Consider the following 26547-nt stretch of genomic DNA (forward strand, 5'->3'; position numbering starts at 1 on the left):
ATTGGATTCTGTCAGATATAAATAATTAATTATATGTTTTCTATAAGCTTTGGTGACAACCCTGTTGTCGTTTTCTCATTAATTATAACAAACTAGCATCCTCTCAATTCTCACCAGTTTGCCCTTTGCAAGGTTTTCCACTTCCCCTGCTTTGCTCCAATGGCTGAAGCTGGTTCAGCCTCTGCCATGGTGCCAGAACGAGCAAAGCTTCATATCGCCATGGTAGTTTTCCAGCTTGGTTATGCCGTAAATCATGTGATTATGAGAGTTGCTCTGAACATGGGTGTAAGCAAGCTAGTTTTCCCCTTTTACAGGAACATCTTAGCCCTACTTGCCCTGGCTCCCTTTGCATATTACCTAGAAAAGTAAGTAATTAATTTCAGTAAAAGATCAAGAATCTTTTCCCAATTGGGTTATGTTTTCTTCACCATTTTATTTATTCTTTCTTTGCTGTGTAGGAATAAAAGACCAACCCTGACCATTTCTTTTCTGATACAGTTCTTCCTCTTGGGATTTATTGGGTATGAAGAATGAAACCATTTGTAAACACAATTTCCAATTTTTATATTGATGAATCATGTTGTCAAAATTGCCATTGCTGGTTTTCTGTTTTTGCAGAATAACATTGAATCAGGGATTTTACATATTTGGCTTAGACAACACATCACCTACATTAGCTTCTGCTACGGAGAATTCTGTCCCGGCTGTGACTTTCTTCATGGCTGCCTTACTCAGGTCAGAAACTTACTATCAGAATCCTAAAACTGGCTTTTCCTTGTTACTCCCCTCCATTTGTAAAACGAATTGTGTTTCCTTGCAGAATGGAACAAGTGCACTTAAATCGTAAAGCTGGAATAGCTAAGTTGCTTGGAACTCTTGCTTCTGTCTCTGGAGCCTTGGTCATAACCCTCTACAAGGGGCCAACTGTTTACAGTCCAAATTCACCTTCGGATAAGTCAGAATTTTTCTCCTTTGGAGATGCCGAGGGGAAGAACTGGACCGTCGGTTGTATCTGTCTCATCGGGCATTCCCTTTGTTGGTCAAGCTGGATCGTTTTACAAGCACCAGTCCTGAAGAAATACCCAGCTCGGCTCTCCTTCGTTTCTTATTCCTGCTTTTTCGCTGTTATCCAATTTGGGGCAATCGCAGCATACATCGAAAGAGACTCCCGAGCTTGGCAGGTCAACTCTGGCAGTGAAGTGTTCACTATTTTCTATGCGGTTGGTAACCTTTGAACTGACGGTTTGAACCTTCTAATTTGTAAGTCTATATTTCATTTTAGAGAAAATGATGGTGGAAAAGTTTTGATGGGTGCAGGGCTTGATAGGTTCGGCAATGGTGTTCGCAATACAGATATGGGTTGTCGATCGAGGAGGTCCATTGTTTGTCTCGATGTATCTACCTCTGCAAACCTTACTCGCTGCTGTAATTGCCACTGTTACTTTGGGTGAAGAATTCTACTTGGGAGGGTAGGTCTCGACATCCAAAGTACCCATTAGTTTCTTACTCCTGAAAATCTAGTCAAGCATCCATGCCTGCAAAGATACTTGCTTCAATACCAGAATTTTTGAGTCGGGATTGATTGCTTGATTTACATTCTTATGTTTACTGGTAATTGAATTTTCCAGGATACTTGGAGCTGCATTGATTATATCTGGACTGTATCTGGTTATTCTAGGAAAAAGAAAAGAGAGCAAGCTTGTGTCAGAAAAGGATCCGATTAAGTCAATGTCTGAGAACAATCAAGTGGAAGATCCAGGCGAATCCTCCCTCACCCAGCCCTTGCTTCCTGCCCCTGGAAAGTAAATTCCCCAGTTTCACGCCCTCAGCTCCATTCCAACGTTGCTACCAGAATCTGTCATCTGGTCCAGATCGATGCCACCAGGATATAAGACACAGTGGTTGGTCACTGCTACTCAAAGTAATACACCAAAACGAACGGAAAGAGTGGAGGAAGACAAGCAAGAAACTTGGAGTCTGAACTGTCATGGTCATCATTCGCCAGAGATGACATATGAAGATGCCTTCCAAGGTTATTCTAATAATTGAAGAAACCCAGAAGGGGCCTTCCGTGAGCTCTAATAGCCATTTTTCTTTTGTTTATTTGGCCAAAACTAGCTTTTGGAGCATGCTTCTGATGTTGGATTAATTATATTATTATTATTGCATTAAGGTTGCTCATGAGTCTGATTTGCTACATACAACAATACCCTTTTCTATTTTTTGTTGTTAATAATGAAATTTTAGTTGAATGATCAAATTTGCAAACCTTAATCCATCCAAAATGAGAGTTACTCTGTAGTTGATAATACATCCGAAGAAGGTACATTTCACATACATTCTTTATAATTTTAATTTTTATGAATATTTTTTTTGTAATTAACACTTTACTAATAATTTCTGTATTGTAAGTAAGGTTTACAAGTCCATTACAGTAATTAATTTAAAGTTTCATTTGTGGAAATTTCTGTTTTTTAAAAATCTCCGACATTAAATCTTTAAATGGTTGGCTTCTGTTAAATTTTTAATTTTTAATTTTATAAAAAATTAAATTATTAATTTTTAAATAAAATTATCAAAATATTTTTAATTTAAAGTTAATTTATTTGTTCATATTTAAAGATGTAAAATTAACAGTTTGACTTTTTATAGAAACAAAAATTATTTATAAAGTGTTAATTTAGAAAAAAAAATTCATAAGGTGTTAATTAAAAAAATAACATTCTATATGGAAAAATTGAAAATATTAAACATCTACATGATACATAAATCCTGAACCGGTGCGGTACAGTGAAAACCTCAGGCTGGGCAATCACATTCCAGTATCCAAACATACGAACAAATTTCAGGGAGGAGTCGGGGACCTCCTTTTTGACCATCGCTGGGGCGCGCACCCGATCCCTCGACTCTCCGCTGGATCTGCGTTTCTCTTCCCGACAAAGGTACGCTTTAATCTCTCCCTCTTCGAATCTATTTACGGAGCTCTATTTTTCGATTTTCGAATCATCATGCTTTATCATTTGCTGGAAAACTCTCTCATTTACCTTGATTCAACCCTATAGATGATTGATAAGAGAATTTGTAACAAATTTTAAAGCCTTGTAGGAACAATCAATGTGGGTTTCATGAAAAATTGCAACTTTTGTACTAATTTTAATGGTGTACTTGGTTTTATTTCTTTGGCAACTTAGGACAGTGGAAAATGGAAGAACACGTAGATTCGGATCACCAGCTAATGGTTGAGGGCGGTTTGACTTTTCCACGTAGTATGCAAATTGATCCGAGAAGAGAACGGTTTCCGTGCTGCATTGTTTGGACACCTCTACCTGTTCTCTCATGGTTGGTTCCTTTCATTGGCCACGTTGGCATTTGCAGAGAAGATGGGGTTATTCTAGATTTTGCAGGGCCTAATTTTGTCTGTGTTGACAATTTTACTTTCGGGGCAGTGGCTCGCTATATCCAAATCAACAAAGATAAGGTATACACATTCATGTTCCATCTCTTTTTACAGGGGAAAATGACATGATCTTTTTAACTGGATTAAGAATTCCCAAGTAGGATTTCTTAGTTCTGTTCTTGAGAATTGGGATTAGCTTGGGCTGTTGTGCTTTACCTTGTATGGGATTTGATAGGATAGAATTCTAATAGGCTGCACAATGTAAAGTCTTGAGCTTTTGATAATTTGTGAATGCTCTATGCTAGATGTGAGGGCAGAAACCTTTTGATTATTGGTGGCTAAGGATGGTGTCAATGGCAGGTTCATGAATGCACTTTGGTAGATGTGAGAGCAAAAATTTCAAGTATTAATTGCTGAGAAATGACAGAAATTGTGTGGAAGCCAGCGTTGCTGCTTGAGTATTTCTTTCTTAATCATTCTTCCTCAGTTAGACATATGACCTTTCGAGCTTTTTTCCAGGAATGCTGCATTTCTCCTCATCCCTCTGCATTTAAAGGAGAGCAAGAATACCAGCATGATGATCCTAGGAGAGAGACATTAACATGGGACGACACACTACGAAAAAGCACGCAAGAGTTCCAACACCGCTCATACAGCCTTTTCACTTGCAATTGCCATTCATTTGTAGCAAACAACCTGAACAGGTTAGGCTTTCGTTCGGGTGGGTGGAACGTAGTGAACCTTGCCGTCCTCATCTTCCTCAAGGGCTGCTGGGTGAGCAAAACAGCATTCCTGCGATCTTTCTTGCCATTTGTCATTGTATCCGGTCTCGGACTTGCGTTTGGTGGCACTACATACCTGACTTTCTTGGCCCTCTTCGCATTCCTCCTTGTTGGTTGGTTCCTTCTCGGCACTTACTGTTTCAAAAGTTTAATCCATTTGTAGCTTTTAAACATTATCCAACTCTCCATCTGCATTTATGTATAAGATCTGTTTGCAATATCCATATGCTTATACACAATCGAGATTCGTAGGCTATTACAAGGAAGTTATCTTCTTTGTGCTCTTCTCATGATAAATGAATACTCTGTAATTAGACAAGGGTTGTTGCCGATCTAGCTTTATTCCAACTCTTGCACATAGGTTTTCCAGTCCAATACATAGAATGAAGGGAAATATTTTTGATTCAAAGGTAATGGTGTCCATTTTCCTTAACAAATTTGGTTATGCCCTTGGGCCAAGGTAGATGATTTCTCCTAAACCCAAAGTCCTTTTGTACTTGGGAAAATGAATTACGTTTGTCCATAGCCTAAATATAGATTCTTTTATTTTACAAAATGTTCAAAAATAAAAACCGGGTACTTAACATGAGTATTTGATTCAATAATAAATATATATATTTTTAATTAAAAAGTCAAGTTTAAATCTGTTTTCTTCAAATGAAAAATGAAACTTAACTCACTACAAAAGGAATCTACTATTTTGTTTATCATATGATTGTCATAAGCTATTGCATTTTCGATAAAATTCTTTTATTAATTCTCAAATGGAATCATACGTGTGAAAAATATTGAGAAATTTATTAAATGTGGAAGGTAGTCCCATCCAACTAAGAAAAGGGTATCCATTTTTGACTTTCTAAGAATATTCTAATTTTTTTAATGGTCAAGTTGGATTTCTTTTAGGAGAAGGTTATGTGCTTGATTATTGATTAAGTTATGTACCAATTAAGTATATACTAATTGATGCTTACCTTATATAGTTATAATACCAATTTAATGTCAATTACTAATCCTTTGAAAAGTTCCTCCTTTTTTTTAAAAAAATTAATTTTTATGAAATTGAGAAAAATCCTTTCCTAATTTAAAACTTTTGGGAGAGAAAAAAAAAAACAAAAACAGTCATTAATATATTATTTCATTTAAAAAAAAAAGAAGATAGGAAGCTTGCGTTCACACACTAACAAGCGAATACAAGACCTATAACTACCGATCTGATCGAATCGTACCATCATCAAAATTGACAAACTTCAATGATTATCATAATCTAACGGTTGAAAAAATAGCGCGTTTAAAATATTTATCTCAGAAGTCTCGACTAGAACAAAACTGCTGGTGGTTGGGAGTTTGGCCTTCTTTGTTGACGTCGCAGGGAAATCTTCGTACATGTCTCCATCTGAGATGGCAAATCCGTAATTACAGCAAAACTATAGGGCCTAGCCCATTTCCTTAAGCCGATTTGCTTTTTTAAGGAGCCGCCGAAAAGAGAAACGAGTTGATCAAAGCCAGAGAGAAGCATTTCTTGCGTGAGAATCTTTTTGTTCATTTAATTTCCCTTTGTGAAGAGTCTAAAGCGAAAATGGCGGCAGAGGAAGGACAAGTAATCGGTTGCCACACTGTTGAGTCATGGAACGAGCAGCTTCAGAAGGGCAATGAATCCAAGAAGCTGGTAATTCGTTTTTTATTTTTAAGGGTCTTTTTTTGTGTTTTTTTTAGCTTTAGATTTATGATTATATTTTGATTTTTAAGATGATGGGTCTGATCTATTTTCTTTAAATATGTTTTCCTGTGCTTGAAATTTTTTTTTCTTTTTTTTTTTATGGTTTTGGTTGTTTTGTTTGTAGGGTAATTTGAATGGTGGGTTCAGGATTTAGGATTTTAATATAAAAATTCCAGGATCTGTAAAGTTGAATCCTTGTTGATAAATAAAAGAAAAAAGATTTCTGTTGTTGCTGAAGGTACCCTTTATTTATTTAAATAATCTCTCGGTTAATATTTGTCAGTCTTTTCACATGCTAAAACCTGGATTAAAGGGAGGTAGATTGATTATGTATATTCTTAACATATAAATAGTTAGTTAATTAAGGTTATTGTCTGCCTCTGTCAGTCTGGGGGTGATACGAGGACAATTTTTTAAGATGATAGTTGAGAAACCAAGGACTAGGGTTAACCTGTTTGGTCAGTCTTTCTCAATTACAAAAATAAATTGTTACTTGTATTAGATTATGATTTGATGTGTTTGTTTCTAGGGGAAAAAAACTTAATTTCTAGTCAGAATTCGTTCTGTAACCTACCAAAAAAAAAAGTGATGGAAATAAATGTGTAATTAATGAATTTTAAGGTTGGTACTTGTGGTGATGATGGCAAATCAATGACAGATGTTGATGGTCATGTTGGTGTTTGTATTTATTTTCCTTCTTTTTCATGCTTTTTTCTACCTTTTGCTCCTCTACAATGTGGTGAAATGCAGGTGGTTGTTGATTTCACTGCTTCATGGTGCGGACCCTGCCGTTTTATCGCACCTTTCCTGGCTGAACTGGCCAAGAAGCTTCCCAATGTCATGTTTCTTAAGGTGGATGTGGATGAGCTGAAGGTAATAATTCATGCAGAGTTAAAAAAAAATAATTCTGTATCATTATGGGTGGAAATGTCAAGAAGTGAAAAATATGTTGATTAAAGTTGTTTTTTTTTTTGTCTTCTTGTTTTCAGGAAGTTGCTACTGATTGGGCTGTGGAGGCGATGCCAACTTTCATGTTCCTCAAGGAGGGGAAGATTGTGGACAAGGTGGTGGGAGCAAAGAAAGATGATCTTCAGCAGACTGTGGCAAAGCATATGGCTTCTGCTTCTGCTTGATTATGATAATCATTAGTATATATTTATCTTCATGTTTGGAGGAATTTACTATAGACCTCATCATCGTGTGCTGCTACAAATCTAGACATCTCTATGTTAGACCTTCAGTTTGTTTCTATATCTTGCGTGTTTCCTAGTACTACTTGCCCAGATGTTGATAGAATGCTGGTTTCATTTTCTGTGGAAATGTATGTTCAAGTCAAGGGGGCCATGTCCATTTGACCGCTGATATCCATTTTCAATCCTCATGGGACCCAATTCATCAACTTAGTTTATTTTGTCAATATCTAGGATTGCTGGTTAGATGACAAAAACTAATAAGACATGTTTTTGGAACAGAAAATGACTCTTGGAAAATTCATCTTGGACTTCACTGGGCTTATCTATACATGTTTAAAGCCCAGGTGCCAAGAGGATTGAGATTGGTATACCTTTCTCAGGAGGCTTAGATGACTTTGGATTCCACTTTAACCTGTTTCAGCTCTAACAGTGATGTGGGAAACATGATTTCTGGATTAACATTAGGAATTACAGCATTCAACAGGAAGGGAAAGACAGGGAAACAACTGGAAAAATAAGGCACTTTAATCAGGAACTGCACATTGAACAATGGTCATACCAGGAACCGCTCCCAACATGAACCTAATTGGGGTTCAAATTTTTCCCCAGGATACAAACAGAAATCACACCAATACAAAGTAATCCTTTTCTCCTGCGCCCGTATCCGGTTAAAAGCCCGGGGAGGGGACACAGGCCAGAAATTTGACCTCAGGGACCCAAATTGCAGGACCCACAGGACTTCAGAAACTCACCTATCTTACAATCACTGATTTACAGGAGTCTATTAACCCCACTTAACTCAAGATTAAAAGAACTAACTGCCTACAGCACTGAACACCTTTAGCCAGAGCCCTCCATTTGAAAAGCTGTGGCACTCAGCCTAACCTAAACTAAACGCCTATTCTTTGCACTCTTCCTTTTATTTGGTTCTTTGCTGCTTCCTTGAAATGCTGATAAAGTATAGTTAAATTACTAGATGCAAACATTACTGAGTTGTTCTGTCACTCTTTTGATCTGGTTAACCCCCCCGGTTTGGTTGCCCTGTTGTTGAAGTTATTGGAGCACAAGCAGCTTCGACTGACAACCGCTTCAGCACATTTGGACATGGATCTTGGCCAAAATTACTGTTGGCTATGGTGACAGCACATCTTTGCTTCCCTATGCACTTCTGCAAAACATGGTAGAACATGATGAGAAATGCATGATTGCGAGTTTTAGATTAAGTTTACTCTGTTGACAAGAAAGTGAAAATACCTTCTCCAAGATGGCATATGAAGCAGGAGCATGGCAAGGGCCCTGCTGGTAACTTCCACAAGTTCCCAGAGGGGTTCCAAAGCTTGCAAATTTAATGAAAGAGATAGCCTGCCCAGGATTACAGTGCAAGTGAACCTTGGGTCTGTGGAACTCTTCTGCCTTTCCATAGCTTTCAATCTGCCAGTTCTTGATATTCGGGTGATACTCAGAGACCTCAGCACAAACACTGGACACAGATCTTTTCATGACTGAGATTCTTGAGGGATCTCCTCCGAGCTCCTCAAAAATAACCAACAGATTTTGTGTAGGTTTCAACCAAGACCGAGGAACATGGTACCTGAATAAAATAAGAAATTGGAAATTAAATGATAAAATATTATTAATTTAGGCCATTTGCTGCTTACTATTGACTACACAGAAGAGTAGTTACCATCTTTGGGTTGGTTGGCCACAACCAAGCTGACACTTGGGAGGTCGAAATGTCCCAGCATAACTGCAGCCATTGCAGTCACCATGAGCATATGCGGTCCAATATCTACCAATGCTCTGCCCATTAATCCATATTTGACCTTTACCCATACTTTCCATGTCCAAAGCCAATGGCTCGTCACCCTCAGGTGCATTGAAATAAGCCTGCAACGTTGAAGGGAAAACGTTGGAATTTCTAGGAGCCACAACTCATGCTGCAACTACTTTATATTTTTTATTTTCATTTACCTTATGCCATCTTAAAGGCTGCTGTTTTTGTGCAGCCAATGATCCCTCCATCCACTCAACAGAGGAAATACTATTTGGTGAGACAAGATTCATTGCCTCTCCTTTAAGCCCAACCTGTTCAAAGAGGCAGTCATGATCAAACTTATTTGATTCAATGATGAAGACATTAAAGATAGACAGGTCGAGTCAATTACCTGGTAAGTCCATTTTTGCCAGGACAGGTCCCATTTTCCTTGATCAAGTCCATGCAGTGCAACTGGACCCAGGATTCCTGTGTTCCATGTCTCGAAGTGTCCCCCTACATTCTTTATCACCAAAAAACCACGAGTCATGTACCCTATAAAAAACACAATAACCAAGCCATTGTTTTCTTCCACCAATTTTCTTTAGCTTCATCATACAAGATAAAGTTGCCATTTTATGATTGCCTAAGCTGTGAAAGGTTTCTATCCTTTTCCTACCACTGGTTAGTTCACCAAGTACCCCCCACAAAGAAGACTATGATACTTAACGATTTGATGTACAAAGTAATAACGATTGGGGAAAAAAACTTACTGGCAATCCAACAGCAACACTCAGCAGTGCAATTCTGTTAGTTCCTGCACGCAGATTGACCTTCCCAGTATATGTGAATCTCCTATTTTGCCTCGTTCCAAAGGCAGAACCTGTTACCACCATGTTACAATTTTTATTTCTGAAAAGAAAAAACAAACAGTCCATGGAAAAAGCAATATAACTATGTACCTGAAAGCTGTCCGTTGATAAAGATGTGTACAGCATGGCCTGTTGATTGAACAATGAGAGTGGGGAGTTCCCCTCCGTGAAGGAAGGATTCAGATGAACCGATGTTAACACTGTAACATATAATATCTAATTGTGAGACATTTCCAAAATTTAAGAATCAGTAAGCATCATATAATCTTAAATTGGCTTCAGTAATGCTGCTCAAAGACATTTATTTGCCAGTGAGTCTTCTAACATATTGAATGCAAATTCAGGCAAACAATGCAGAAGAAGCAAGCTATAATTAAAGTTTCTTCAATAGGCATTCCCCCTCTCTCTCCCCCCAAAAGAAAATGAAAACAGGGAATATCTCTATTGCTGTTTCTTTTCGATTCTGATTTGATCTTCTAGGAAAGAACAAAATAAAGGGATAGCAGAGCAATAAGAAATGATGAATCAGAAACACAGTACTTTTCTCTTCTTCAAGCTAAAAACTCCCTCCCACCTACTCATCCCTAAAATGATAAAAGGCTGGAGAAAAGGGAACCAAATATAAATTAAGAATGAGGAAAGAATAAAAAATCCCTTCACATCTAACTGTGGGGGCATCAGTCTCACCTAGTAATGTACCATAGGTAATCACTTGCATCCCTTGTGACATTTATTTGTTCTAATAGACCATCAACAGTAATTGTTGAGCTGTCATCCAGAGAAGAAGTATCTTCATCATAGCTTTCCCAAGAGAACATCTCAGCATTTGTCGGCAACATCTGCATTTGTGATGTCTGAACTCCAACCTGAAAAGGACGAACATGACTTACTGTCATTTAAGAGATCCTTAAACTTTTTAAAACTTATCTAAAAAATATTTCATGTCCTTAAAAATATGCTTCAGTTACAATAATACTGAACCTGATGATGCAAATTCAGTCATTTCACAATGTTATACCTTAGCAGTATTAAATACTGCATTCCTGCAATCAGGAAGGATGCTGATGGACCAAGGAGGCAAGTTATAGTGCATGTTGTTAAATAACACTCTTGCAGCAGATTTGGTATCATAGTTCGATAGGAAAGCTGCACAATCTCCTGATTCTGATGTGTACATATAAGCCTGGAAAATGCCAAAGATTGATTAGATTCAATAAGCAATTAAAATCCCACATCTGCTGGAAGCAGAGCACTTTGAGAGTCAAAGCAGAAACCTGCTGGAAGCTTCCGAGTGAAGTAACAATAGGATCTGCTGAAACTAAAGCTCGCTCAGACATCTTAATAGCCCTGTGAAGCTCCTTTAGATGACCATACTTAGGTTGTCTAATCAAACCTGTCATGTTTTCGTGGGAAGTAGTTAGTAATGCATTAGTGGTTGCTAACCAAAACTGATGGCCTTCACATAAACTCAAAGTGATAAAAATGGATGATGTTGAACTAGAGGGGAGGCAATTGGAAGGAGTGCATAAAACCATATCTTCCCATTTTGTAACCCAACTAATGGTTCGAATGAAATAAGTATATATATAAACATCAGCAGACAAAAACAAAAGACTTGAATTTATATTGTTTTTCAGTTCAAATGCTATTGTTGTGAGGCACGGGCTGTAAGGTGCAACCATTTTAAGTGTTAAAGTAATTTAGAAGAGCAGTTGCATATTAAACAAACTGAAAACACCAAAAGCAGATGATACTTTTAACAGAACAAACTATGTAGAGATAAGCAAATAGCTTTTTTTCTCACCATATTCATCTATTGGAGCATCATAATCGTAACTGGTAGTGATGAAAGGGCCTCCAGCTGTACGCCCAAAATTGGTCCCTCCATGGTACTATTTCACGTGGTTAACACTCAACTCAGTTAAAGAGAATCGGGTTTTCTATTGTAAATATTTCATGCCTTTCAAAGATGTGAATAAATAGAGAGAAAAATGGGGGAACCAACCATGTAATAATTAACAAAGGATCCTCCTTTTTGTATGAATCGTGCAACAGCAAATGCCAAATCTTCAGCTGGCCGATGGTGAAGTGGACCACCAAACTCTGTGAACCTTTTGGACAATCGAAGACATAAAATGGTTGGACTTCATTTCATATCAGACTCTTCAAATTAAGGTTACAAAAGAAAAACACATGATAAACTTACCATCCACTCCAAGCCTCTGTCCACATTGTTGGCTTGTAGGGTTTGTTGGGTTGGAATGTATCACAGTAGAAACCATTGCATGTGTTTATCTATTACAAGTACCCATGACACTCTCTTAGCCAATCATCATTGTAACAAATTAAATTGAGATTTAAGATAAACAGAACACCCTATATTTGACAGTTGGATACAAGAAATTGGGCTTTGTACACATTGATACTCATTAACTTATCCTTCAAAGTTCAAGACCATAGAGCAAGAGACTTGACATGATGAATAAAGACCTGAGGGCTAATTACTTACCACTGGATCCGGGGCATCTTCTTCCTTGCACATCACCCATGGGACCCCAGTTCCTGTCTCTATCGCCATTTTGGCTGCCCAAGTAACATAATTATAGCCAGAAGCCCCTAGTAATTTACTCTGTGCGCCATACTCATTCTCAATCTGAACTCATACAAATTAAAAAGAGAAAAAAAAAAAAGGGTTCATATCTCCATTGTAACTTGACCTTAGATTAGGACGCCAAAATATATGGTTTCAAAAATTTGCATCTTAAGATGTAGGAAGATAAAAATGATAAAATGGGGTGAAAAAGAAAGTAAAGCCAACAGCTAAAACATTTACCTGAGAGAGAATAATGGGACCACCCTGGGACTCAAACAGGTTATGACTCTTCATCAGTCCTACAATCTTCTCAGTGAACCCTTGCATAGCTCTCTGCAATAATGTATCAACAGCCCTTATTCAGTTTCATTTTTTGAGAAAACAAAGGTTAAAATATATTCTAAACTATTAATGATTATTTATGTTCCAGTGATTCTGCTCTAACTTGCCATGCAGTTAAAACAAAGGAAGGGAAAGTAGTAATAAAGAAGCACAGAAGGGATACCTTGAAAGGCTCATTGTCTGTTCTGAAGCTGATGCCTGGCACATATTTTAACCAAACAGGAAACCCTCTGCACAGAGTAAAATGCTTTAGAATATCAACTTATCAAGGAAATAGAAGTTTCCCCAATTAGCTCACACAGCAGAGAAGAGAACAGAAATCTAAAAAGAAAAAAGAAAAAAAAACAAATTGCAAAGAGAAGAAGGAAAAAAGAGTTGGACAGAAATTTAGATCTAACCCGAAATTCCACTCTGCACAAACATAAGGCCCAATGCGGAGATGAGCATAGAGACCTGCTCTCTGTATTGTCTTCATGAATCTCACAAGGTCATATCTCCCTTCAAAATTGTACTGTAAAATCGTAAACGAAGAAATATTTAACAAATAGTACAACCCAAGTTGGAAAAACAGAGTAAAAATATAAACTTTATATTGTAGAGGAAAATGGAGGGAAAACAAGAGTACGTTTCCAGGAGATGGCTCATGAACATTCCAAAAGACGTAAGTTTCAATCACATCAAGTCCTCCATCTTTGGCCTTCTGTATCAGATCTTCCCACATCTACAACAAAAGAAATAACCCATTTTCATTTCTCAAGAATAAGAAAATAATACACCAAAAGCTCCAAAAATTTCAATAGAAACTAGAAGGAGAATCTGTTGAAGTACATCAGGAGTGCTTCTGGGATAATGAATGGAACCAGAGAAGAGGATTCTCCTCTGGCCATTAATCACTACAGCTTTCCTATCATAGGTGACACTGCACTGGGTCACTTGACAACCCAAACACAAAGCTAGGCAAAATGCAATTAACAGCCTTGAAAATGAGCTTGTTTCCATGTTTTGAACAGCTCAAGACTCAGCCTTTAACTTCCAAAACTCACAAAAGAAAGCTTGCAACCCAAAGGGAATGCGATTGAGAAAGAAAGAAAAAGGAGGTTTTGAGCTGGTGGGCTCGTGGCTGTAGTTTAATAAGAGTAAAGTGGAGCAGGAAGAGAATCCATTTTCACACAGGGTCTCTGAGAGAGAAGTGAGACTTTGAGCAGACAGCAATTTATAAGTGACAAAAAATGTGTGTGTACAGTTTTCAACTCACAGCTCACCAGTGTCCGTAGCCATAGCAATAAAAGGAAGTGAAAACACAAAAAAAAAAAAAAGGGTAGAAAAAACAAAAAAAAATTGACAAAAAACAGGGAAAAAGAGGGTATCACAACAGTAAATAGAAGAAGCTTTATACTGTTCTTAGATAAAGATTAAAAGCTTAACGTTGGTGAGTGTTCTCCACGCGTTAACAGAATCTGTCATGACTTGACTAGATTTAGTATCTCCCATTTGCCCTTTCCACTTAACACATTGCCTAAACTAAACTAAACTCCCCAAAGATTTTCAGGAAAAAGCAAAACGAATACAATGTAAAAAATTTTGTTTAAGTGAATCGTTATTGCCAATTCTTTTGTCTTTCCAAGCTAGCTCATATACCACTTTCATTGAAAACATGATAACCTGACATGTAAATCTATGTCCTTTACACTTCCATTCAAATATAATCAAAGGATGCCATATAACTTAAATGTGTTACAATGTTATTTTTCTATAAGTTGTCTTAACTCAAATTGTAAATCCTGCTCTCCTACAAATTACTGAAAAGACGTAAGAAGAAAAACTGTTGTATATTCTGTCTGTAGTACATTTCTGAAGTGGGATGGACTCAAGTCATAAGATTAGATAAGCTAACATGGTATCATCCACTTGTCAATTAATTGCACTACATTACCAAAGAGACTTACATCAACCCCTTGTCTGATATACCTAATTCCAAATTTAACCTGGGAAAAAACTTACAGAACCAACCGACAACACTCTTATTATAGCACTACTGTTAATGGTTTGACCTGTTGATACACCCTCTGACTTAGGGTATTATGGTCATGACAAAAAAGGGGTAAAGTTTGCTCATTGCCGCTGCTGCTGCTGCTGCCCCTGCCGCCTGCTGCCTGCTTTTTGTCTTCGGGGACCCTTTTTGCAAAATCTGTCTGCATTCCCTCCTTCTCCATGTGAACCCAGAAAGACCATCTCATGTACCCATCATATTTTTCTACTTATTGTGACAATTCTTTTGCTTCTAATTCACACTAGCTGATACCAACTTCTTTTGTCTTCTCAAAACAACCCCTTCACATAAATTTCTTTTGTTCAGTTTTCTGTGACTTGTTGATCTTCTCAACTTCTAGTTGTCATTCCAGCCAAAATCAATATTCTATTCTGCCCTTTTGCTGTCATATTTCAATTGTGACCCTACAATCTTTATTGGTTTTTATTCTGCAATATCTCTGTTCTCATTAAAAAAATAATGTTTCATGTGGTAGTGCTTTGCCATCACAAAGAGAGGGTCCTTCCGGAGAAAAAAAAAAGAACTGTACTCAATATTAAATGCAGCTACATCAACAGTGATTTAGTCATACAAACAATATTCTTGTCGGCAATTTTTAATTATAATTTGAAAAACCAACCAAGTTTAAAAACTTTGTAAGTCTTATCTATATATATTTTACCATAGAAGGTTTCTTTGACAAAAGGAAAATAAAGAAGAGGTTGACAATAAATGAGGCTAAATGAAACAGTGAGTCTCCCGAAAATGTTCCGCAAATTATTTTAATGCGATATGAAAGTACCATATGCATACAATACGAGAAGGCATAAACCTCTACTCAATGCTTAGGTTCTGTCAAATTGGTGCTTCGTTCTTTCAATCATAAAAGGGGTCACCATCATGGCAGAAACTCCATGGAATGAACAAGCTCTTTGAGCTGATATTCTAGAAGTGAAATTGCTATGGAGACTATGTTTTACCATGTAAAGATTAAAGAAAAATACTTTCATGCTGCATCAAAATCTATAGCATTTACATTCAATGAATCATTAAAAAATAAAAAGGAAAAAGGAGATTCAACTAATGAAACATTGATAAGATTAGATTCCAAGGCCTCCCTACACCATTTATGAAAGGCTTCTTGGGGAACTTTATAAACATGATTACTTTAGCAAAAAACCCTTTAATCAAAGTAATTAGATTTGCTTAATTAATCTTAGACTATAATGAAAGTCAAACCAACGGTTTGATTTAGATGGATGTTCCTTGTTATATGTCCCCACATGGCATGCATGTTGTGTAGGTAAGCTAGAAAACAAGTCAGCCACCCAAAGCCTCAGTATGGTTCAATCCTAGTCTTTTACTCGTGTCTTTCTTTCTCTTTTACCTTTCAACGCCGAGATGAGCGGAAAGGAAAGTGCAATGAAATCAAGTTCAACCCCTTAAGCGTCGTGGGGTCTCATTCCCACTTCCAATTCCAAGCGCAGATTAAGGATTTATTTACATTTTTATCACTTATTAGGTCACCCACTGCCACTGTTTCTTATTTATGTTGTCACCTACATATCAATGCCTTTTAAAGTTAATTTGGTGTTTTATTTATTTATGTTTTTTGTTCTCTCCCTTTTGGTGGCAGTCATTAATATGGTTTTCTCACGGCAGGTTTTCAAGCTCCTTGTCCCCGGTGAATGGTGACAGATTGCTAGCAAATTTAGGATTTTCTTATTTGTTGCTGGTAATCACCATTGTCCATTGCAGGAGGAGGAAGGAAAATGAAGGCCAAAAGTTTCTTTTCAAGGTGGGATTTAGTCAGAGATTCCAGGGATACATTCAGCCTATGCATGCTTAGGCAGCTGTCTGCTAAAGATTGGTCCAAGTACTAAACTTGACTAATTAGTGGATTAAACTGACTTGGATTTGCCTGATTTGTTGCTGCTTGCAGAAGTCGTTTTTATAGCATAAAAATTAAACTTTCAAACATCTTTTTCAATGTCATTGCTCTGAAAGGTACTTCCCTAACAAAGCTGGACAGCATGAAAGAGTCACTATAACCCCCTTCAACAAATGGAATTAGACTATGGAAAAAACCATTTACAGCAAAGCAACTTGTGCTTATTTTTCTTTGCAAGGTTTCATACATATGTCATGACCACATGCATGTTTCATCAGGGTGAAACTTTCATATTCATATGATTTGGGCTCCTCAAAAGAAGTTACATCAATCAAATTCCTTCCCGGCCAAGCCATGCCACATTCACATCATCAAATTGTCTTGTACATAATTCTTACCCCTAATCCTAAACAGGCCTACATCAATAATTGGAGAACCCCAAAAATTACTGCAATCAGAGAAAAAAAAAAAGGGGAAAAACCTCAGCCTAAATCCATTATTTGATTCAACCTTGTGGATAACATAACTAATGAGTACTTTGTCAGTGGCTAAATTAAAGCCCTTTGGTTAAGAAGCCTCGCAGGGAGCATTTCTTCTTTCTTTCTTTGCTAAACAAAGTGAAAGGGTTTGCTCTGAAAGCTGCCCTACACACACCTAACCTTCAATTCACATAATCTGCGCATTGCATTGAGATCACAGCAACCCATTCAAAAAAGAGAAAGTGCCTAATTTACACTTGGGGGCACCCACTTTTTTTAAAGACAGACACCGGCACCAGCTTTGCATAATTTGGGTCAATCATAAGATTTCTGCTTCCTGCTGTGCCAAACCCTTTATTTTATACAGTGTTTGTCCATGATATGATGCTCTTTTCAGAGCAAACTACTCAGCATTCTCAAAATATATATTTTCTTTTCACTAACCTATAAATAAACACAAACCCTGATTCGATATCATGTTGGATTTTAAGATAAACAATTCAATTAAAATCAAATAAAAATAAAAAAGAAATTTTTATTATATTTAAGTTCTGAAAATATCTCTTGTTTAAGTAACATTGTTTCGATAATTTATCTAATAAATATCATAAAGGGGCCCTTGATTATAACTTTTCCTGTCTTTAATTAATTGGTTAGGATGTCATGCTGATAGGCCAAAGAGAGGAAAGGGCAGGAATTAAGGTGGATTTGATGTATTTTCATTTTCATAGTAAAGAAGAATATGCATTATTATTACTACTCCTGTCAATTGAAGGAACAACCCTTTGATATAAAGCTCCATACTTACTCGAATGTACCCATCTGGCAAATGTAGCTCAAATGGGGCATTAGATAAAGTTGTTACCTACACATTTACTTTCTTGCATGGATCACCTCCTTATTAGGTTTCTTAATTACCCACTTAGTGCATGTATAATTTACCCAATAATTTGGCAGCTAATTATACTTCATAAATATAAATGCAAACTCTAATTTAAAAAAATTAATTGCTATTTTTTATCTGTATAATATATGATGTGATTTGATAATATGAATATATAATAATTAATATTTAATCATATTAATTATTATATCATCTGTTATGTAATCAAATTATCCCAGTTCGTCAAGGGGTAGAAAAAGGTTAATCTTTTGTAGGCACAAACTTTTAGGCAAACAAAAAAGAGTTAATTAATGATTAGTGTTAGACTTGAGGAGTTATGATTATTACAGCGACCCAAAACTAAAAATGAACCGTTAAAAGGAAAGAGGTACGTTGGAACAGTTAAAAGAGTGACGGTGGTGGAGACAGAGACACGAAACTGTGTCGTGTCAAAGCGAAAGGGCGCCAAAGATAACGAAAGCTCCACATCTTTGATGGATTTGGATCTGGATGGCATTGTTTGGCTGGCGAACGTGATGGTACACACGTGATAGAAGATCTAAAGGTTTGGTTGGTGCCTGTTTCGATGGGGTCCATTTCTTCCATCAATTCCCCTTAAGCGTCGGTGGACCTGCCGAGCGTGACTCTCCATTTTGGCCACCCACCCCCCCCCCCCTCCCTTGCGGAACGGCGTCGATGGTCCGTTAGTTGGTTCCCTCCAATTCGAGAGCTCTCGTGAGGGTCGAGATCCTGGTTCCGTTAACGTCGGTGGGAAACGATTTCCGTTATGACGAGTTGACGGTTTGCCCCCTCCCCCTTGTGATTCTCGGGGATGGAATATTCTTTACGAGGTACAAAAATTGGGATTCTCTGCGGTGAAATTATTTCAACTCGTACGAGTTTGAGTAACTTTCTTTCCTCTTTTGATTGGGGTGGAGATAATGGGGCTAGTGTCCCTTAAATTAAGGGTAAGGGGACCGAGATTGGAGAGGACCTATGCCTTATGGCGTTCGCATATATGGCCGCCACGTGCCTAGATTAGGACCTTTGTACTATACTTCTTTTACTTTGCAAAGGAAAAGGGGAAGGAAACAGAGGAGAAAATCAAAATAATCAATTATTTAAAAAAAAGAAAATGAATAATTAAATAATAAATAAATTTATTTTTTTATTGATAAGCACATGAAATCAATCCTAGTTACAATTAATTAATTAATTAGTGTTAAACTTAAGGGAAAAATCACATATTTCACAAGTTAATTTTTGTATATTCAGAAATATTCTCTTGCCTGCCATGTGATTAGAATGAGAAGGAAAAAAGGGGAACTGCAAAGGGCATAAAAATGGGGTAAAATTTGTCAATGGTAATGATTAATAAGCACATGAAACCAACCCTAGTTACATTTAAAGCAAATTAATTAAGAATTCATGTGATCCCAAATTTATTTGATTGATTAGCATGGGTATGTTGCATGCCTTTGCAAACCCATTTCCTTCACACCCAAGGCTAAATTACTGATTTTAGGGTCGCCTTTTTGAGCACATCATTCACCCAACACTGACAGTCTTCTCCACACTTGAAGAGTGGGGTGGTGGCCAAGATGTTGTTATAGCTTTATGTGTTTCTTTCTTTGGGGTCCCATCATCACTTCTCCATGGCTTCTCTTCTATTCATCAACACTTGTCTCTCTTTTCATGGTCCTTCAACTACACCATTCTCGTAAAGCAGATAGGATTCCTTTACCTTTTGTGCACTTTTTCTCGGTTCTAGCGGGCCATTGCTCATCAAATCCTTTTCTTTTTAACGGTATAAACTGTTGGGTACAATGTGCAAACTTGCGCCAGTGTCACTGAAGCAAAAGCTTTTTATTACTTTATATAATTAGTTATAGCAGAAGGCTAGAAGCTTTAGCTTTTTCATTTGGGACTTGGCGGGTTTGATTCAAAGGCATGGGCCATGTAATGTATACATAGATAGACCTGGAAATCCATAGCTAAAAGGACAGTTTAATGTGTTTTGTATGAAATAAAGAGTTCACATTCGAGTTTTTTTAGTACTACTTTCTTGTAGAAAAGAAAAAGGTTTCATTCAGCTTCTTTTAAGACCAATGTTTATGGATCGGGTGAGATACTTTCCCTCTCAAAGTTCAGTCAAGTCCCTTAAATATGAAGTAAACTTAAAGGAGCTGAAATTCCATGCCATGATTCTTGGTTCTGGTCCCTACTCAGAATATATGTAGTTTTTCTTTTTGAAATTGTATCAGAATCAACTTTGTATTAAGGAAGTCATGAGTTGGATCCCTTGTGAAATCTTTTGAGTCCTCAAAGGAGGGAGATTGCGATGTCACCAAGGTAGATGGTCTCGAGATGTGTCGGGATTTATTAATAATGTATTATCTTTCAAAAGTGTAATAGAAATGAAAGATGCATTTCGAAATCAAATGGTATAAGAACAATTCTGAATATCAGACAATCAAGTTAATATTTTTATATATACACATACATACATATGCATATATGTATGTATATATCTAAATTCTGTAATATTTATTGTAATTACAGAATATTTGCAACATTTAAAATTATGTGTGATCTCTTTGCTTTTACCATGTAATTCGTTGCTTACATGCTCAAGAAAAAAAAAAAAGGAACCAAACCAATGGACCACTTCATTGAAGATCCTTGTCTGGGATGTAACTGAAATCAGTAGGTTCCACTTAATCAGACAAAGAGACCCTAAAAAACTGATTTTGTTGTGTAATAAAGAGAGTATTAAGCCACCAATCCCTCCTATTAACGGCCCCAAAAGAACAAAATCATGAAGGCCTGACATATAATATTCTGTTTCTGGTTTGTATAAGCAGATAAGTATAGCAATGGCAGGAGGATAGGGAAATGAAACAATCATTGATGCAGTTTTCCATGCTTTCCGAAAAAAAAAGGATCAGAGTTTCCGTGAAGAGATGGATAAATCCTGAAACCTGAGCCAAAGAAACAATGATTGGTCTTTCTCCCAAGCTGTGTGAGGGTGTCTGATTATGACTTTCCAATTTATTTTACAACCCGGGCATGGAACCATGCAGCTGAGCGTAGCTATCAAGGCTGCGTGCCTCTGTCTTTCCTTCCTGATGTAAGCAGACAGCATGAAGCCATGAAGCGTGGCTTTTACGTGAAGCTACCATGGATTGGTACTTCCGGGTGTGCCCTGTTCAGGTCGCGAACTGCGAGCAGATAAACACGGCACGGCAACAAGTACGAAGAAGGCCAAGCCCCATTGGAAAACAAAGTCGGGTTTTGGTCGAAAGCCCCTTGAGAATCCCATGAGATTCGGGTTTCGGAGTTTTTCAAACTGGTTTTAAGCCTTCTGGGCAGTTTCTTCATGGCCCATAATCACAGTTATGTAATATTCTCATTTTTTAAATAAAAACTGAGCTGTTAATCAGTGAAATATTCGTTATTTTTTTAAATATTTTAATCCGAATTTTATTATTTAATAAAAAATAGAACACTATAAAATATCTGATAAAAATTTTAAAGTATTATTGGAACTTATACTTGAATATTATAGATATTATTCATTAAATATCCATATCTATTAATTACTTGATTAAAATAAATTTAAGTCAATTTATATATATATTATTAATCAAAATTAAATTAAATTAATAATTAAAATTAATTCATAAAAAAATTTAAAATCATTTGTAAAATAATTAATGAATTGTAATAAATATTATATTGATTATAAAAAATTTGTAAATAAAAATATATATATAACTAATCGAATTCACATAGAGGATAGTCTAAAATGATTATCCGAACTCTAAATAAACTGTGAGTCCGTGACAAGTAACAATTTTGTTATTCAACTTCTAACCGAATCCTATTATAAAGTATTATAATGTTAATGTTAATGAGGTTAGCTTATATTCTAATCTTAATTCTAGTTACGTTAGCTAATGTAAAGTAGCTTATTACAAAGTAATAATTTTCTCCCCTAACCAAGAATTAGGGGAATTCAAATTCTGGCGTTCAGTTCATTAACCATTTGCCAAAAGCAAATGCTTCTGCTCAAGCCAAAATCAACTCAACTCTGCGTTTCTCGGTTAATTTTCTGGCAAAACTGTCTAAGAAATCTCAGCACAACATCCAGTCATTGTTCTGGCAAAGTTAATGATGAAGAAGATGATGACAAAGACCAGAAATTTTGCGACACAAAAGAGAATCAACAAGACCCTTTGTATTTGTATAAGAGCAAGGGGCAACATCTTCTCACCAACACACGGATTCTCGACGCTATTGTCCGAAGGTCCAACGTAAGACCTACCGACACCGTCTTAGAAATCGGACCCGGCACCGGAAATCTCACTGTCAAGCTCCTTGAAGCTGCTAAAAGGGTCGTCGCCATCGAAATTGATAAAAGAATGGTGGATATTCTCCACAAACGTGTTGCTGAGAAAGGGTTGCAAGATAGGCTCCATGTACGGTTTCAACAAATGAAAATTTATATGTTCGATGAAATGTCTGAGAGAATGTTCCAACCTTTGTTGGGTGTTTCATTGTCTTATATAAAAGTAAAATTGTGCATGTTATTATCTTAAAAATCTAATTTTTGTTTGCAGGTTATATGTAAAGATGCAATGAAGGCGGAGTTTCCTCAATTTGATCTCGTCGTAGCTAACATTCCATACGGGATCTCGTCTCCTCTCGTGGCTAAATTGGTTTATGGAAGGAACCCTTTTAGGAGTGCAACGTTGCTTCTCCAGAAGGAGTTTGCTCGTCGGCTGCTGGCCAAACCTGGGGACTCGGAGTTTAACAGATTGGCTGTGAATGTGAAGTTGGTGGCTGATGTAGAATTTGTTATGGATGTGAGCAAGAGGGAGTTTCTTCCTTGCCCAAAAGTTGATTCCTCTGTTGTAATGATCCGACCAAAAGCTCAAGTCCCGGATGTCAATCTTGATGAGTGGTGGGCATTCACGAGGACTTGTTTCAGGAAGAAGAATAAGACACTAGGTGCTACGTTTAAGCAGAAGAAGAAGGTGATAGAGCTGTTGAAACTGGCCAAAACAGCCCTGGTGTGCAAGGATTATGAATCGGACGATGACTATGGTGGTGACAATGAAGAAGAAAGGACTGATGAAGAGGATGGCTTTGCATCTTCTGCTTCTGATTTGGAAATGACTTTGTTCAAAGAGAAAATTGTTGGGATTTTGAGAACAGGTGGGTTTGAAGATAAGAGGCCTTCAAAGCTGTCTAATGAGGAATTGTTACATCTACTCTTCTTGTTCAATCAAGCTGGAATATATTTCCATGACCATGTGCTTCCAAAAGGTTCAGATAATGTTGAATTTGCTGCTGCTTATAGTTCATAGCAGCTCCATCCTTCTTAAGTATTTTTCTTTGTGTGACTGTCGTTTTCATCCTTCTAGTTCTCCTAGAAGAAAAGATTAACATCCCAACCTAAGATCATTACCAATTCCTTATATAACCTAACTATGTAATGCGAATTTGAGGCAATTCAAACCCAATCTTTTAAATGTATATATATTTGCTATCGAATCAAACATTCAACCATAGCCAAAACTCCAGTAAATCACTTTGACATGATCTCCTTGCTTTTCTAGTAAGGCACAAATCTTCTTTTCTTCAAATAAAGAATTAAATTATATTATATACCGAAACAAGCTTACTTTTTTAATAAGATTCAAATCATTTTTGTCCAAATCAAAAATTAAATTATATATACAGTAAAAAATGGGCTGGGTCAAGTGGTTATTTTTTGTTGGAATGTCCTAAGAACCTCTTTAATTTGGGAATGGAATTGGCCCAATTGCCTTAATAGTTTGGGCTTAAGGGCCTATTTTTGCCATTCGCTTCTTCGTCTCCAACCCTTTCTTTTTCACTCTGGTTTGAGGTTTCCACTCTGCTCAAACAAGAACAAGGTAAAAGCCAGAAACCAAAAACAAAGCTTTCATTTTGACACTCACTTTAGACCTGAAAAATTAACCGTTTCATGCTTTAAAATAATGGGATTCGGAGCTCTAAGAACTATCATTCGACCGCTATCTCGGACCATCCTATCCCGGCCCCCCCCTGCTTCTGTAACTACTTCGAGTCTCTCCTCTTCTTTATGCCCAAAACCCGGTTTCAGCTCCTTTTTGGGCGGGTCGTTTTACCGGCAATCTCCATGGATCCCGATATCCAATCAGTTGCATAGCTTAACCGACACTCGTTTGCCAAAGAGAAGGCCCCAAGACAAACCGCGTCGGAAAAGAGCCAGCTTGAAACCCCCAGGTACTTCCTTTCGAAACATCGCTTAAACCCTTTTTCCAATTTTAATTAATTTAAAGTTTTGAGGCTTTTTATTTCATTTTTTGCTCGGGTTTATGTGGAATTAGGGTTTTAGAAGGCCTTTAGAGAGAAGCTCATATAAATATATATATGCTCATTTTGTTAAAGAGCAAAATTGTTACTGAAAAATGAGGAAAAATAGGGGAAAATGCTGATGGATTTAAGGATGCAGGGCCGTATGCATGGGTAAAGTATACACCAGGGGAGCCAATTCTTCCTAATAACCCGAATGAAGGGAGTGTCAAAAGAAGGAACGAGAAAAAGAGAATGAGGCTGCGTCGTGCATTTAAATTGGTTCGTTTTCGATAAACCACATTGAAAACGTTTGATCGATTTCAGCTTTGTATAGCAATTATCTAGTTTGTAATATGTTTAGTTTTATCAAGCTATGTTAAAGATGAGGAACGTAGTGCCTTAGGTTTTAGTTATATGCATTATCAACCATTTTGCCTTTACTTAAATGCATCCAAATCTCAAATAGAATATTCATTCCGGTAGAATGAAGCTGATTTAAAATGAATTGTTGAATGTTGAAGTTACAATTTACATTACTGGTTACCTTGTTGAATGCATTTAGAAGAAGTCCTGAAGGTATATATCTAAGCAATGTTTTCAGTAAGTTATCTTTTAATTAGCCAAAAGGGACATTGGAATGTGAAATGAGGGTAGATTCATGTTTCCCTAATAGAGTGTGTCATATTGTCAGAGCTCATGTAGGGACGGGTCTTCCAAATACGTGCTATAATTTCAACCATAGACTGAGGTAAACAATCCAGCTTATCCTGAATTATGTGTATGGATGAACCAATTTATCCTTGAACTGTAGTCACCATCTTGTTCTTTTCTTGTCTTCAATTTATTTAAACACCAGCATTCGGTTGTGGCTACTTTATTGAAGTCTGTCTTCAATTGGCATTTCATATTATGCCTCTAACATTGGTTCCTGCGAGGCCGGGTGAATGTGGCTTCAGAATTCATAAAATGTGTAATATGATACCCTTTTAGCACAGAATTGTTCTGATTATATGAGGAAGCCATATTTGGATTGCAGAAGTTCATCTCTAGCTGCATCATTTGTAGCTTTAGAAATATCAATTTAGCTAAAACAATAATTCTGTTGTTAAGAATGTACTCTTGTATCAAAAGAAAATAAAAGGAAAACTAATATCAATTGTTGGTTATTATTGACTTTCCCTTTTCACTTCTGAAACCATGGCTGTCTAATTGCTCCATCGGCACTTTTGTAATATCTTTAACATCTTGTCAGAATTGGACTCATAACTGGTTACCACTCTAGCAGTGTGTGCTGCCCTCACTAGCACTGCACTTGTGGTCTTCAGTTTTTGTCTTTTTATTATTACGACAAGCGTTTAGACTGAGGTTTTAAGTGAAATATCTACAAGCTTGTGCTTGCATGCATTGTTTATAGTACACTTTTAGCAAGCTTCTTCTCTTATTTTTCAGATTTTCTTAAAGTTCTGACATATGCGGGCAGTTAGATAAGCCATATAATGGCTTTGTGTTTACTTATGTTTGGATGTATTAATGAATTATCTCTGTAGTAAACTTTCTCTTCCTCTCATCCTTTCTGGTTCTCTTTGGAGTAGACTGTCTACTTTTTAATATCTGCATACTTGGTTCTGGGGAAAATGCTTATGTCTTATTGTGGAGTTCTGCAGGCAGAGGCAAAGAAGAGGAAAGCTCAGTTGCAGGAGGCTAATAGGAAGAAGAAGATTAAGCGAGTAGAGCGTAAGATGGCTGCAGTGGCAAGGGAAAGAGCATGGGCCGAAAGGCTGGTTGAACTGCAGCGGCTTGAGGAAGAAAAGAAAAAGGCCGTGGCTTGAAATATCACTTGGTCGTAGACTTCTTCTTCCAATGGTATGCTGCTTTTGAGACATCAAACCATGTTTCTATAAGCTTTATTTGCATTTCCTTCCTAATGTTTGGTTACGCCATTCAGTGCCCAAGTTAATGGCCTTTAGACATCTGATGTTGGTTTTCTAGTTCTGCACTTTCTCATTTGTAGACTGGAAATTTGTATTTTATGAGCAGGATTAGGAAACAGGAAAGGTGTTGCAAAGTTACATTTGGCTTTCCCAACCATGGGCCTGATTCTTGTCCCCTTTTTGCATATCTTTTTAACCGAGCCCTTCTTTGAGGACTTATTATTGAACTGGTGAAATGAGAATTGGAATAAGTTAGTTGGATTTCAAAATTTATTTTATGATGTGATGTTTGATTGCCAAGTAACCTAACAAAAAGTCA

The 26547-nt window shown here is 36.9% G+C and overlaps 6 protein-coding genes across 7 annotated transcripts; 5 read left to right on the forward strand and 1 right to left on the reverse strand.

Moving 5' to 3' along the window:
• On the forward strand, positions 73 to 2172 carry LOC18610835 (WAT1-related protein At3g53210). Its single transcript, XM_007046727.2, has 6 exons — positions 73 to 365; positions 459 to 521; positions 619 to 735; positions 821 to 1220; positions 1318 to 1469; positions 1629 to 2172. Exons 1-6 carry the CDS (start codon positions 160 to 162, stop codon positions 1804 to 1806), a joined length of 1116 nt encoding a protein of 371 aa, XP_007046789.2. The 5' UTR covers positions 73 to 159; the 3' UTR covers positions 1807 to 2172.
• On the forward strand, positions 2750 to 4588 carry LOC18610836 (protein RTE1-HOMOLOG). Of its 2 annotated transcripts, none has more exons than XM_007046729.2 (3): positions 2750 to 2942; positions 3192 to 3478; positions 3917 to 4511. In XM_007046729.2, the coding sequence occupies exons 2-3, from the start codon at positions 3203 to 3205 to the stop codon at positions 4340 to 4342; spliced, it is 702 nt and encodes a 233-aa protein (XP_007046791.2). In that variant the 5' UTR covers positions 2750 to 2942; positions 3192 to 3202; the 3' UTR covers positions 4343 to 4511. The 2 variants fall into 2 exon arrangements, with proteins under 2 accessions (XP_007046791.2, XP_007046792.2); XM_007046730.2 differs by having other exon boundaries at positions 2759 to 2942; positions 3197 to 3478; positions 3917 to 4588.
• On the forward strand, positions 5517 to 7258 carry LOC18610837 (thioredoxin H-type). The gene is made up of 3 exons (XM_007046731.2): positions 5517 to 5845; positions 6647 to 6769; positions 6886 to 7258. Exons 1-3 carry the CDS (start codon positions 5756 to 5758, stop codon positions 7027 to 7029), a joined length of 357 nt encoding a protein of 118 aa, XP_007046793.1. The 5' UTR covers positions 5517 to 5755; the 3' UTR covers positions 7030 to 7258.
• On the reverse strand, positions 7589 to 13898 carry LOC18610838 (beta-galactosidase 3). The gene is made up of 19 exons (XM_007046732.2): positions 13478 to 13898; positions 13275 to 13370; positions 13048 to 13160; positions 12813 to 12879; positions 12548 to 12640; positions 12224 to 12367; positions 11921 to 12009; positions 11720 to 11825; positions 11519 to 11606; positions 10989 to 11107; positions 10733 to 10897; positions 10402 to 10580; positions 9805 to 9914; positions 9616 to 9725; positions 9255 to 9365; positions 9061 to 9174; positions 8774 to 8976; positions 8344 to 8680; positions 7589 to 8257 (listed from the first exon to the last, which is right to left on the reverse strand). The coding sequence occupies exons 1-19, from the start codon at positions 13646 to 13648 to the stop codon at positions 8108 to 8110; spliced, it is 2565 nt and encodes an 854-aa protein (XP_007046794.2). The 5' UTR covers positions 13649 to 13898; the 3' UTR covers positions 7589 to 8107.
• On the forward strand, positions 21762 to 23472 carry LOC18610841 (ribosomal RNA small subunit methyltransferase, mitochondrial). The gene is made up of 2 exons (XM_007046736.2): positions 21762 to 22412; positions 22554 to 23472. Exons 1-2 carry the CDS (start codon positions 21993 to 21995, stop codon positions 23301 to 23303), a joined length of 1170 nt encoding a protein of 389 aa, XP_007046798.2. The 5' UTR covers positions 21762 to 21992; the 3' UTR covers positions 23304 to 23472.
• On the forward strand, positions 23793 to 26497 carry LOC18610842. The gene is made up of 3 exons (XM_018116820.1): positions 23793 to 24225; positions 24455 to 24576; positions 25962 to 26497. Exons 1-3 carry the CDS (start codon positions 23958 to 23960, stop codon positions 26124 to 26126), a joined length of 555 nt encoding a protein of 184 aa, XP_017972309.1. The 5' UTR covers positions 23793 to 23957; the 3' UTR covers positions 26127 to 26497.

The sequence above is a fragment of the Theobroma cacao genome, chromosome 1 (genome assembly GCF_000208745.1).
Source record: "Theobroma cacao cultivar B97-61/B2 chromosome 1, Criollo_cocoa_genome_V2, whole genome shotgun sequence".
Lineage (NCBI taxonomy): Eukaryota > Viridiplantae > Streptophyta > Magnoliopsida > Malvales > Malvaceae > Theobroma > Theobroma cacao.

What these genes read in the sequence shown, in the direction of transcription:
- LOC18610835 (XM_007046727.2), top strand. Translation starts at nt 160, where the DNA reads ATGGCTGAAGCTGGTTCAGCCTCTGCCATGGTGCCAGAACGAGCAAAG. An exon ending in TGTTCACTATTTTCTATGCG is followed by an intron (nt 1,221 to 1,317) that starts GTTGGTAACCTT and finishes TGATGGGTGCAG; the next exon opens with GGCTTGATAGGTTCGGCAAT. An exon ending in GAAGAATTCTACTTGGGAGG is followed by an intron (nt 1,470 to 1,628) that starts GTAGGTCTCGAC and finishes TGAATTTTCCAG; the next exon opens with GATACTTGGAGCTGCATTGA.
- LOC18610836 (XM_007046729.2), top strand. Translation starts at nt 3,203, where the DNA reads ATGGAAGAACACGTAGATTCGGATCACCAGCTAATGGTTGAGGGCGGT. An exon ending in TCCAAATCAACAAAGATAAG is followed by an intron (nt 3,479 to 3,916) that starts GTATACACATTC and finishes GCTTTTTTCCAG; the next exon opens with GAATGCTGCATTTCTCCTCA.
- LOC18610837 (XM_007046731.2), top strand. Translation starts at nt 5,756, where the DNA reads ATGGCGGCAGAGGAAGGACAAGTAATCGGTTGCCACACTGTTGAGTCA. An exon ending in GCAATGAATCCAAGAAGCTG is followed by an intron (nt 5,846 to 6,646) that starts GTAATTCGTTTT and finishes GGTGAAATGCAG; the next exon opens with GTGGTTGTTGATTTCACTGC. An exon ending in TGGATGTGGATGAGCTGAAG is followed by an intron (nt 6,770 to 6,885) that starts GTAATAATTCAT and finishes TCTTGTTTTCAG; the next exon opens with GAAGTTGCTACTGATTGGGC.
- LOC18610838 (XM_007046732.2), bottom strand. Translation starts at nt 13,648, where the DNA reads ATGGAAACAAGCTCATTTTCAAGGCTGTTAATTGCATTTTGCCTAGCT. An exon ending in ATCCCAGAAGCACTCCTGAT is followed by an intron (nt 13,371 to 13,477) that starts GTACTTCAACAG and finishes CTTTTGTTGTAG; the next exon opens with ATGTGGGAAGATCTGATACA. An exon ending in GTGTTGCTGTTGGATTGCCA is followed by an intron (nt 9,366 to 9,615) that starts GTAAGTTTTTTT and finishes TTGGTGATAAAG; the next exon opens with AATGTAGGGGGACACTTCGA.
- LOC18610841 (XM_007046736.2), top strand. Translation starts at nt 21,993, where the DNA reads ATGCTTCTGCTCAAGCCAAAATCAACTCAACTCTGCGTTTCTCGGTTA. An exon ending in GGTTGCAAGATAGGCTCCAT is followed by an intron (nt 22,413 to 22,553) that starts GTACGGTTTCAA and finishes TTTTGTTTGCAG; the next exon opens with GTTATATGTAAAGATGCAAT.
- LOC18610842 (XM_018116820.1), top strand. Translation starts at nt 23,958, where the DNA reads ATGGGATTCGGAGCTCTAAGAACTATCATTCGACCGCTATCTCGGACC. An exon ending in AGCCAGCTTGAAACCCCCAG is followed by an intron (nt 24,226 to 24,454) that starts GTACTTCCTTTC and finishes TTAAGGATGCAG; the next exon opens with GGCCGTATGCATGGGTAAAG. An exon ending in TGCGTCGTGCATTTAAATTG is followed by an intron (nt 24,577 to 25,961) that starts GTTCGTTTTCGA and finishes GGAGTTCTGCAG; the next exon opens with GCAGAGGCAAAGAAGAGGAA.